This window comes from Chanos chanos, chromosome 12 (genome assembly GCF_902362185.1).
Source record: "Chanos chanos chromosome 12, fChaCha1.1, whole genome shotgun sequence".
In the NCBI taxonomy this organism is placed as follows: Eukaryota; Metazoa; Chordata; class Actinopteri; order Gonorynchiformes; family Chanidae; genus Chanos; species Chanos chanos.
In genome coordinates, this window is record NC_044506.1 from 20,893,786 (window position 1) to 20,906,556 (window position 12,771).

The 12,771-nt window shown below is 43.5% G+C and overlaps 1 protein-coding gene across 1 annotated transcript; it reads left to right on the forward strand.

Moving 5' to 3' along the window:
• The first annotated feature begins 3,110 nt into the window (after positions 1-3,110).
• hcn3 (hyperpolarization activated cyclic nucleotide-gated potassium channel 3) lies at positions 3,111-10,001 on the forward strand. The gene is made up of 7 exons (XM_030788577.1): positions 3,111-3,292; positions 6,602-7,034; positions 7,473-7,634; positions 8,031-8,249; positions 8,416-8,562; positions 9,097-9,337; positions 9,817-10,001. The coding sequence occupies exons 1-7, from the start codon at positions 3,111-3,113 to the stop codon at positions 9,999-10,001; spliced, it is 1,569 nt and encodes a 522-aa protein (XP_030644437.1).
• The last annotated feature ends 2,770 nt before the right edge of the window (positions 10,002-12,771 follow it).

The window sequence follows — 12,771 nt, forward strand, 5'->3', positions numbered from 1 at the left end:
GACTTGGGGTTAAGTGCTTTGCTCATGAGCACAAAGACCAAAGCCAGAGGAAGAGCACAGACAATCAAGGCATCAACCCTCTTATGACACTACGCAAATATCACTACTGTTCTGCCTGGGATTCACATAAGACTGCAGGTGATTTTAACAATATCTGTGATTCAAATTTGTGTTAAGCGGTGAGTAGACCTGGAGTGGTAGCAGAGTCGTTTAACTCTGCTGAGTCACTGCACGCTCAGGCTTACCATTCATTTCTTGGGACCTGGCAGCCTTGTTATGGAACATGACAGAGACTTTAAAAACTAGTGATACTTTTCTAGTGAGTCTGGTGTGTTTGTCTGTGTGTGTGTGTGTGTGTTGGCTTTTCAGATGGTTTAAAAGGTTTATTATGCAATTTGAAGCTGTCAGGGAGATGCCCCTCAGTGCCCCTAAGATGGAGCTGGGAAGCCTGTTATGAGGAATGTGGAGGCATTGTTATTTACTGGTCAGATCACAGAAACTGATCTAGGATCAGACTAGTGGAGCTTTCCTGATCAAGGCCTGAATCAGATCAGCCTCACATCTGAAGCCATTCCCAGACTCATCTTGCAACCAGAAGTGGGAAAATGCCCTTAGAAAACCATTCATAAACATAATCCGCATGGTCTACACCAAAGTTTTTTCATTGTTAACAAACAGCTAATGAGTGAAAGCTCTCTCTTCTCACATGACTCTTCTCTTGGATCGCATTTAGCTGCTCTTTTATACTGATCTGATGTCAGTTTTGTTACATGTCTTTAATGGTTCAGATTAAGAGCTTGGCACTGGGAGGTGAATGTGAAAGAGAACCCTCTGCCTGGTGCTCAGTGATCATTCTGCACTGTGTGCTGGGGTCCTAATGCCCAGTCCCAGGCCCCTTCTCACATTAAACTCACAATGTTAATAATGCAGGTGCAGGAAATTTAGTTTGGCTCTACTCTGCTCTGCTTACACACACACACACACACACACACAAATTCAGTCATTTCTTTTTTTCAAGATGCAGAAAGTGTCATTCATTTTATTTAACACTTTATTTTAAATTCATTTTATTTCATTTTATTTCTCTTCAGTGAAACATTATCACAAAACATTACAGAAATGTTCATTAACACAAACCTGGTTAATGTATATTCCAATATAATAACACTTACAAATACTGAAAAATATCTTTTGAATAATTCATTAGGTCATGTGTTATTATATAGGCTCTAAAGTGACGTATAGAATGATTTCCTCTGACCTGTTCTTTCACCAATGACAAACGACTTTGCAAATCATTTATTTATGTTTAAGGAATCAGATGTCCTTCACGACAAATTAACCTTGTACTTATTTTTAATTAAGAAGCTACAATTTACCTAAAAACCCGTTTTAACTTTTAACGCTACACTGATGTCTTACAAGAGGACAATATACTTTTGGCTTTGAGGTTCATTAAACTTTTATCCATCGGTTGTCGATCTTTCTGCAATATGTTATGTAAGTCTGAAGCAATTTAAAACCCTCAGAGGGTCCGTTAATGTTTACAGCTTTCCGGTGACCTGATCTTCACGAAGTAGCCTAAATGTCTTGGTAACGGGGAGACGTGTGCTGTACGCTAATTCCTGATATTCAGATTATGATCTTAAAATTGCATTATTTATGTCGGCGTGCCTAGTTGAAATTCTTTAAAACTGATTGTAAGACTTTCGAGGTAAAATTGAAAACTTGGTAAAGTAACAAGGGCAGAAGTTCCCTCCCGTTGTAGTGTGAGGGCGAACTGTCCGGTGTCTTTGCACAGACACCAGTTAGGTCATAGCCTTAATTATACTCACCTCCATCCACTTGTTCCGCTAGGAAAGAAATACCTGACCTACGTTACAAGGAACAGCAAAACAGCACAGTCCTTAGCAGGATCCCGTTCATTGTTTTAGTCACAGCACACTATCAAGACTTCTGAAGAAGTGCAAACGTTAGAAATCGACAACACTCAGCCTAGAACTGGAAAGCATTGTAATTACTGTTCTGTATGTATTTGGGAGGTTAGAGCGTGACTGCAAGATTGCGAAAGCCTGTGACTATCGGATGCGGGCGCGCGTGGTACGTCCCGCCCACTTCTATACTGGCAGTTCATCACGGGAAGTAACGCACTCGCCTCCTTCTTAATCCAGTCTGGAAAATAAGTCGCGGAGAGAGTCTCTCTACTCACACCATCAAAACTTGACCCTGTTGCACCAGAGCCTCGCAGCTGTGGACGTCGCAAGGGCTCCGAAATTACTTTTTCAAAGCTATATAAACAGATAAAGGTGAGTCTACGTTAGTTGGAGTCCTCGGACAGTTTAGACTTTAGTCAAGTCCTCTCAAACTAACTCTCAAACATGTTACTGTGTTAGCGCTATTATTCGGATATGTCAGTAAGTTAACATTGCTCTGATATGACATTTCCCAACATGTCTTGTTTACATCATCCTGAATGTTTGCATTTTCAGGACGAACATGCCTTGTTTACAGACGTTTGTGACAACGGATTTACCACTGCTGGATGAAAACTCATTAAAGAACTAAATAAATGAGAAAGGTAACAATGATTTTTATAAAAGCACAAGATTCCATTAATTCTGAGCATCTGGAAGAGCACTGATCTGATTATTAAATTGGTCATTTCAAAGCAACATTTACTCAAGAAAGCATAGACAGACACAGCACAGATGCTTGACCAAATGATCCTTTTCACAGAATATGGAAACACTCTTCACAACTCAGAACTGCACTTTCACTTTTGAAACTTTCTGACCTGCTCTCTGGCCAAGATGGACGGTGACAGACAGCCAGGTTCTGACCAGGGCCCGGCCCAAAACGGAGACTCCAAATGCCGCCCCTCGGGAAAGCGCTCGGCCTCTCAGGGCTCGATACACAGGGAGCGCAGCGGCAGTGAGCTGCACAGGAGGCTTCTCTCTCTGGTCAGTCACCATCAGTACGGGCCCTGCCTGGCACGTGGCGCCAACCCCAAAACCGCGGAGGAGCCCGCGGACTCTGATGGATCCGTCATGACCACAAACCAATCCCAGAACCTAGCTGCTCCACGCAAGGAGTCCATCCTGCTGCCTGACATGGAGGAGCAGGGTCCGTTCGAGCCCGACTCGTACCTCCAGAGGCGGCTGAGCGCCATACTACAGCCGGGGGTCAACAAGTTCTCCCTCCGCATGTTTGGCAGCACCAAAGGGGTGGAGGCAGAGCAAGAGAGGGTCAAGTCTTTTGGGGTCTGGATCATTCACCCATACAGCGACTTCAGGTGACTTTTACCAAAGAGAAAGAGAGAGAGAGTGAGAAGAGTGTGACAAAACGTGAAGGGGTAGGAGTGAGAGAGAAGGTGTGAGAGTCAGAGAGAGTGAGAGAGAGAGAGAGAGAGAGAGAGAGAGAGGGATGGAGAAAGAGGAAGAGAATGAGAAAGAGAGATAGAAGGACAAAGATAGTGAGGGGGGGGGGGCTGATTTAATATTTTATCCCTAAATTGCTGTGTAACTGAGTGGTGACTGTGGTATTTTGTAATGTGTGTAAATGTATGACCAGTCTCTTAATATTATCTTTAAACAGATGTCTTTAGCCACAGGCACTTCTGAATAATGAGTCTGGCACCAACTTGGAGACGGCGAAACAGAATTAGGTCAAAAAAGGGTCAGCTTCCTGTACACACCTCAGGATAATGCTCTTGCGCTAGTTTGTTTTCCTCCTGTGGCATTCCTCACCTTACATCTTCACTGACAACATGTTTTAATGGTTTATATCAATGACAACAAAATATCAATGAACTCCACTAAGGAATATTAAGAGCAGACTTAAATAAATGATTACGTTGTACAAAAGTAACGTCACAACAATATCAGATGTTATCAGAACCTCTTCAGCCTCAAATCAAGTTTGCGGTAGGAGGACATAAAACTGACCGTGTCTTTCAATTGCTTCAGAAGTGAACGGTCATGGCTATTGGATTACCCTGTGTTGAGTTGTATTGAATTACCATTAGCCTGAGAGGGTAGTCCTGTGATCTGAGCCAGGTACAGACGTTAACAGCGAAAACCTTGTCCTTGGTATTGGGTGTATACTGGTCGTGCTGGTATCAGTGCGTAGGAAGGACAATAGGATAAAAGGATGAAGAGATTTGAACAGAGAGAGATGATCAGGATGAAGCTCTGTATGTGTGTCATTCACACTTGCGCCTCAACCAAATCCATGCCTTGAGTACAAGAAGAAATTTTGAAAAGTCAATGGATGGTACCAGATTGGATTTAGAGAGCCTATGTGTTGACGTTTAATGACTGGTGGAATCTTGTGGTGAAATGTGTCTTTGGTGTGGAAGTTGGCTGGTTTTAGAAACATAGTAACAGTGCTGTTAAAGAGCTTAATTAAAGTTGAATTAATTATTGAATGAAGGTGACGGCCAACGTTTTCCCATTAGGTGATGTGATTTGGTTACCGTGGCGTATTACCAAAATGTTTTATCCATGTACTTCTCAGCTTATCACACCAGAAAGAGCACAGACACAAAACAGGTTATCAGCACTCTACCGTCAGCTGGGGACAGGGTCAAGCGGAAGAATCATTTGGTACACATAAATATTAAGTGTGGATTGATGATCTCGATCTTCAAAGCGATCTTTTTTTTTTCATTAATATCAGTGATAAAAGACAGATAAGTGACAGTCTATTGCGTGAGAGCAGTAAGGACAGATAAGGAATATGAAGTGACCGAATCTCTCGGGGACGGGGGCGTGTCTTAGCCCTGTGTGTTATGCTCAGAGTATATGCTGAGATGGGGTAGGATGCAACCACATGGGATCAGGTAACGCGTTTTTAAATTAGGACACCACCAGTGATAGTCTTCATAACAACATCCGCTTTGAAACCACCGCGTCCGTCCTGGATAGCACGGTGATCTGCCCGCCACGGCTGGGACGAAATGAGCAATACAGACGCATTTCACACACGTATACGCAACCTGCTTTTCAGTGGAGATCAGTATCTTTAACCTGTGAGATCATCTGTGTTTTTTGGAATTAGACAAGAGAAACCTCCAGTACATTCTTGATTTAAAACTCAGTAAGAGAACCCTGTTAACTGGAAAAGTGGTAAATGTTTGCCTCCTGTCAAAAAATAGAAACAAAATGTTTATATCAGGTATCACTGGCTAAGCAGGATGTGTAATGTTGCTGCCCCTTCGACACAGCCAATCAGAGAGCTCAGAGACAGATCTTCTTTATCACTATTAGCTAGTCACGTCCCTTATTTATTGTCTCTAAATTCAGCCTACAGTGTGAAGTCAGCAGTAGTATATTTTCACAAAGGAAACCGCTTAGCATCTCTGAGCGACGTAATGTGCTTAGAGCACAGTGATGTTCTCGCATCAGCACTCACAGTTACTGACCGTCAGCGATCGCCTATCCAATCAGCAGCAAGAGGGAGACCCTAGATGACACGCCCACTAAAGCAAGCACAGCCTGTTTCACACTGCTGGAACCCCTAGCCACTGACTGCAGAGGTGACACCACTGAGGTGGGATCTGAGTCTAGAATCCCAGACATGGGACACGGGGCCCCTGAACTCTCAGGCCGTGTGTTGGTGCAGTGAAACCTTTGGAGCTCAGATGAGGTGTACTTGAGAAGTCATAATTAAGCAGAGAGCTCTAAGTCCAATCATATTAACTAACCAGGTCAGAGGTTATAGAGACGCGACGCCCATGTTCACCGACACCACAATGGAAAAATTGACCATAGGAGGAAACCTCAAACCTTTGACAGATAAGCCTGCACACACACACACACGCGCGCGGTTCCCCGTCTTTATTTATTCCATGCAAATACAGTAAGCATACAGAAAACACATTCGACCTGTGGGCAGAGCTGAAAGATTGTACAGGCAGTCTCAGCTGTAAATGAGGTATGCTCATTAAAGAGATCTGAAAAAAGAAAATTAAAAAGAGTGAACATGTTGATGTTTTTGAACAAGCTAAAGTAATGCACAACTCAACACAGAAGAGGACCAAGAAGAAGCGTAGATATTTTACGCCGGAAGGTTCTGCTCAGTGCAGGTTTGGAGTTCAACAGCCTTTAAATGAGAGGGACTGATTTAGTGTAGAGTTATCAGGAATGAAGTACAGAATGATGTGGTCAATTTCAGTGTGCAGCAGGAAATCTGAGGGTTTGAGAAGTTGTGGTGTGCTGTAATTCACTAAAAAAAAAAAAAGGATGAACTTTCAAGAGCCAGATAAAACCCTTAAACTTCAACACCAGAGACCTGGACTGTGGGTTTTTTATTGATGATAATCCGGTTCAGACAAACATAGGATAAGAACGATATCAGTCATTTTGTCTCCTGCAGACTGTTATACCTTCACATACAAACCAACCTCTGCCACACACAGATAGACTATGAAGAACACCAGAGCCACTGTCTCAGTGTCTGCAGCTGTATTCTGCATTTACATTTACATTTATGTTCTGATGTTACTTACTGTTGTTTACTGAAATAAAAAAGCAGACTGTCGTTTTCCACCCTCAATCCACATTTTGAGGACACATCTCTGGTAACCAGGGTTCTGTTTCAGGTTCTACTGGGACCTGGTGATGCTCTTCCTTATGATGGGAAACCTCATCATCCTCCCGTGGGGGATCACGTTTTTCGAGGACCAGAACACGCTGCCGTGGATCACCTTCAACGTGGTGTCCGACACGCTCTTCTTGGCCGACCTGATCTTCAACTTCCGCACGGGCATCCTGGAGGGAGACAACTCCCACATCGTCCTGGACCCGCAGGTGATTCGTAGCCGCTACCTGCGCGGCTGGTTCCTGGTGGACTTCGTCTCGTCCATCCCCGTGGACTATATCTTCCTCATGGTGGACCTGGAGGCTCGGCTGGAGTCGGCCGAAGTGTACCGCACGGCCCGGGCTCTGCGAATCGTCCGCTTCACCAAGATCCTCAGCTTGCTCCGCCTACTCCGCCTCTCCAGGCTCATCCGCTACATCCATCAGTGGGAGGAGGTGAGGAGGGGGAGAGGGAATGGGAGTCAGTCAGGGTTGGCAGAAATGGACAGAGGGGTTGGAGAGGAATAAGAGGTGAGAAGGAGGAAGAAAGTGATAGCAACAGAGAGAAGAGAGACAGAGGAATAGGAGACTGAGAACGACATGGAACGACAGATCGGTAAGAGAGCAGAGAGAGAGAGAGAGAGAAAAGTAGGGAAAGAACACACGAAATGAAGAAGGAGATGAGAGGATGTGACAATAGAAATCAGGAACGGGTTTTGGGGGGGGGGTGAAGGAGAGACATGTGAGGGATTCACTCGTTGACTTTGGCCTGTGATAATATGCAGGATTATGATGTTAAAGCATCAGGATAGTGACACTGCTACAGATCTCTGTCCCAAAACTAAACCCCTCCCTCCCTCTCTCTGACTCCGCCCCTTTTCCTTTCTCTGGCAGATCTTCCATATGACGTATGACTTGGCGAGCGCGGTGGTGAGGATAGTCAACCTCATCGGCATGATGTTACTGCTCTGTCACTGGGACGGCTGTCTGCAGTTCATGGTGCCCATGTTACAAGACTTCCCCCGCGAATGCTGGGTCTCCCGAAACAACATGGTGGTAAGGAAGACCACACACACACACACACACAAACACACAAACACACACACACACACAGACACTCAGATACACACACACTCACACACACACACACTCACACACTCACACACTCAGACACTCAGATACACACACACACACACACACACACATTCACACACTCAGATACACACACGTACTGGAACGTATATGGTGTGTATGTGTGTGAGATGAGACTTGGTGCATTTTCCTCAAAGTTGTTTATAGAGGCACAGATATCTTTGAGTCTTGATCTTACTGCATGTCAGTTAGGAGGTTCTCAGATATCCAACAACATATCTTCCCTTCTCTTCTCTTCTCTTCTCTTCTCTTCTCTTCTCTTCTCTTCTCTTCTCTTCTCTTCTCTTCTCTGCCTGTCAGAATGCCACCTGGGAGTTGCAGTATTCCTATGCCCTGTTCATGGCCATGAGTCACATGTTGTGTATTGGCTATGGTGCCCAGGCTCCAGAGGGCATTACTGATGTGTGGCTCACCATGATGAGCATGATTGTTGGTGCCACCTGCTATGCCATGTTCCTGGGCCACGCCACCAACCTGGTGCAGTCTCTTGACGCATCCCGCCGCCAGTACCAGGAGAAGGTAAGCCCTCCTGAGCACCAGCTTTGTCTCCTAGACTTTACATAGGCTTTACAAATACTGAGAGATGTTTCCTGCTTCCACTCTCTCCCAAACTGCTGTCTGTGTGCATGTGTTTGTGTGTGTGTGTGTGTGGGTTGGTGTGTGTTTGTGTGTTGGTATGTTGTAGTATAAGCAGGTGGAACAGTACATGTCCTTCCACAAACTCCCAGCCGACATGAGACAGAGGATACACGAGTACTATGAACACCGATTCCAAGGAAAGATGTTTGATGAAGACAACATCCTGGAAGAGCTCAGTGATCCCCTTAAAGAGGTATATGTTCCCCTGCCCCCCCCCCCCCCCCCCCACCACACACACAAGCTTTCTTTTTCTCTCTCCCTTGTCTCCTGATCATTCCCTGTCCCTAATGACTGTCCACTGTTGTTTGTCTCTGTTAGTCTGTTGTTTGATTGGTCCTGCTGTTGCTGAGTGTTACTGTTGGTCTTTAGTTTGATTGGTTCTGCTGTTGCTGAGGGGTTACTATTGGTCAGTTGTTTCATTGGTCCTGCCGTTTGGTTAGTATTATTGTTGGTCAGTTGTTTCATTGGTCCTGCTGTTTGGTTAGTATTATTGTTGGTCAGTTGTTTCATTGCTGCTACTGTGTTCCTGTTATCATTTTAGGTTCCTTGTCCATTTTTCCTTTCCATTGTCCCCGTCTAGTTACATTCACATTCTCCCATTAAACATGAATATCTCCATCACTCTTCGTCCTTTCCTCTCTTTTCCTTTCTCCCTTCCTTTTCCCGCCTCTGTCCTCTATTGTGTCTCACGTCCTCTCTGAAATGATCTCGTCCTGTCATTCTGTAGGAGATAGTGAGTTATAACTGCCGGGGACTGGTGGCCAACATGCCACTTTTCGCCAGTGCGGATCCACACTTTGTGACTGTACTTCTGACCAAGCTGCGTTTCGAGGTGTTCCAACCCGGTGACATCATCATCCGAGAGGGTACCCTGGGCAGAAAGATGTACTTCATTCAGCACGGCTGTGTCACTATAATAACTCATGGAGACAAGGAGAAACAACTCAGTGACGGAAGCTACTTTGGGGGTGAGCTGGAGGGTCATGACCTTTTAGAATCTCACCTCAGGTTTTGATCTGAATTTCCCTTTAGTTCCTTCTTTCTTGACTTATGTATAATTTCTGTTTCTAAATCTCTTTCACTGTCTCACACAGTCTCTTACAGTCTCACACAGACTCATATAGTCTCAAACAGACTCATACAGTCTCACACAGTCTCACAAAGTCTCACACAGACTCATATAGTCTCACACAGACTCATAGTCTCAAAAAGTCGTGCACAGTCTCACAAAGTCTCACACAGTCTCACACAATCTCCATGACTGTTTGTCTTATAGTCTCTATAGCGAGAGGCTGTTCTGAATCAAAACGACTCTCTACATGAATGTAATGCATTACATTGACTTCTACTACCTCATATATAATTGGAGGCCTACTCTGAACATCTCCTCTCCCGTCCTCTCCTCTCCTCTCCTCTCCTCTCCCGTCCTCTCCTCTCCTCTTTTCAGAGATTTGCCTGTTGACTCGTGGGCGTCGCACAGCCAGTGTGAGGGCAGACACGTACTGTCGGCTGTACTCTCTCAGTGTGGACAGCTTTAACGAGGTCCTGGAAGAGCATCCCTTGATGAGAAGGGCCTTTGAGAGTGTTGCTGTAGACCGCTTGGATCATGCAGGGAATGCCATTCTGCCCTAAACCTGTCCAACAGCAGACACAAGACTGCTCTTTAACTTTCAGTAGATGAATTCAACGAAGAACTCAACGAAGAAACCCAACACGTGAACCAGAGATACTTCAGGGAGCCTGTAGCTATGGAATAACACTGTGCTGAATGTGAAGGTGACGACTGTTTATGCAGAACTCTTCGTTAGTCTGTGTTTTGCTACTTAAAAGAGAAGACAAGGGCATTTTCTTAAGAATGACTACTGCTGCAAAGAAAACCCTTTCGAAAAACGCTGAGAGCTGGGTCTTTGTATGACCACACCCACATTTATGATGCTCCAGTAGACTATTAAATACAGCAGTCTCCTCCCCGCCCTGAACGTCTCACTCAAACAGAGGGTCACATGACCATAATCCACAGCAGTTTGTGCCAGGCTGCACACAGACTAACCTGCGACGTTTTTGTGAGAACGGCTGAAGTTTTGTGACCGTTGTACGAACCCCGTCGTGTTTTCGCGTGGACTCTTCATGTGGCCTTGGTGTGCAGACCGGTCACGTGATCTGGGAAGATTATCGTCCTTTGTGTATGTCACTGTATGATTCATTTAATTACCGACTAAACCAGTTAAATCCGTCCGTCCTCTCTGCCCTGGGATATGGGTCACAGGAACCTCCTGGAGAGTTTCAGTATTTCATTCATTTGTAAAAAGTATGTTTTTACTACTATGAATCTGTCCAGAGGTGAATTTTACTAGAAGGATCTAGAATATGTGTATCTGTACTATTTGCACAGACAGGCAACACATTGCACTGGCCTCCATCTATATTTGCACATACACACACACACACACACACACAAATACACACAATGTCCAACTCATGTGTCCACCTACATCCATGCATATACTCATTCATGAAATGAAGCCACTATAATGGCTGGCCACTTTGTTATATTATGGCCCCGTTTGCAGTTTGCAATTTTTTTTTTTTACGTGAGCTACAATATATGCTGTTTTTTTAACGCATTCTACAAACTGTAAAAATTCGAGGAGCTCTTTAACCTGTCAATGACTGAAGTAATATTCTTTTTGTAGAACTACACATAAATCCCACTAACCTCAAATTTGAAGGTACATCTGTTTAGTCTACAGCTTCAATAGATTCCCAGCCTTGTTTTTTTTATCATTTTACCTTCATCTGACAAACATAACATAAGCGCACAATGATCAGATAAGTCTGTTTTCTTTTTTTTTTTTCTAATCACAGATGTGTATTTCTTCTAGAACGCAGAGCTGGAGGACTGAATTCTTTTAAACGTCTAAAGGGACAATTGCATGTCGTGATGGAACATGTTAAAAGTAATGTGAATGAAACAGTGTGTATTTTTGAGTATATACCAGTATGTTTATATATTCCATTGTCATTATGTTGGTCTTCTTTCATTTTCTCTCGCTGGTATTCTGATTATACAGCCTGCTTACCAGTCATTTCATCATAACCACTGTCTGGGTGTTTGATGTTCTGGAGACTGTATTTAATGGTAGTTAATTGTAGCTGACCTTGGCTTAACTGATACCTTGTGTTGGTGATCTCATACATTTCGTAGAATTCTGCAAAATTCATTATTTCTCTAGAGACTTGCAGATTTACAGACCATTCAGAAATGTAACATTTTCTATATGTATTTTAACCCAGGGCACTGTCTTATTCTTCGTTAATACATATTTTACATGAATACATTTATGACAGTCTTGAGTTGACTCAATCTGAGAATATTGAAATTGTGATCAGGGAATTCTAAGCACTTTGAAGAAAGGGCTCATAAAAGATAATGTCTTATTAAACCAGCCGCGTGAGCGCTGTGTCTGAACACAGCCCAGATCCTTTACCAAGAGCGAAAGAGAGAACCCTCGCTGATTGTGATTAAACCTTGGAATCAATTCTGCTTTCACAGCGAAATAAACAGCAATTAAACTGATTCATTTAATCCTCTCTGTGCCAGCATGATTCAGTATTTTTCTTTTCTCTGCACCATCATAAAACCCATTAATGTTCTAACCTGTCACATCTGTGGTGTTATTGATCGTTATTGATCATTAGTCAGCACCTTTATCCCTCACTTCCGTTCCTCAGACACTCAGACTCGTGATGAGGGTCTATGGGAGCCTCCTGGTCACTTTTTATTTTCCTTTTATAAATTTTCATTATTCTCCACTATGTAAAAGTGAACAACTTTTTCACATATTTCATTTGGAAAGCAGCCCAGCACTCACATAACAGCAGTCTGTGAGGAACTGAAGCTGACCTGAGGGATGGGCCAAAGAGTGACCCACCTGTTCATCCATCCCCTGCACACATTTCAGGTGACTATTGATCATCTAATGACCCTTTATGGAGTAGTAGTAATATTGTACAAAAGAGTTGTCAACATCACTGCATGGACTCTATGTCTGAAATGACATCAGAAGGTTATTGTAACTCAACTTTTCACATTTTATACAAGCATCAACACAGACCTGTTTTAACTCATCACCATGTGTCCTCAAGTTACACACAGTTAAGTGACACGCATGTGACTAATAAATAAATATGAGATATATGTTTATCATCTCTTTTAATTGCCTCTGTTTTTAGTTTGAGTTTAGTCTAAACTCGCAGTAGGACTTAGAGTCTCATAGGCTGTACTGCCAAATCATCAATGGTTATTCATGGGAAAAAAAAAAAAAAAAAAAGTATTAAATTAAGCCTCAGGAATTGTCCAAACTGCATGTGGTTTGCATAACTTTTTTCCTTAGGTTCTCTG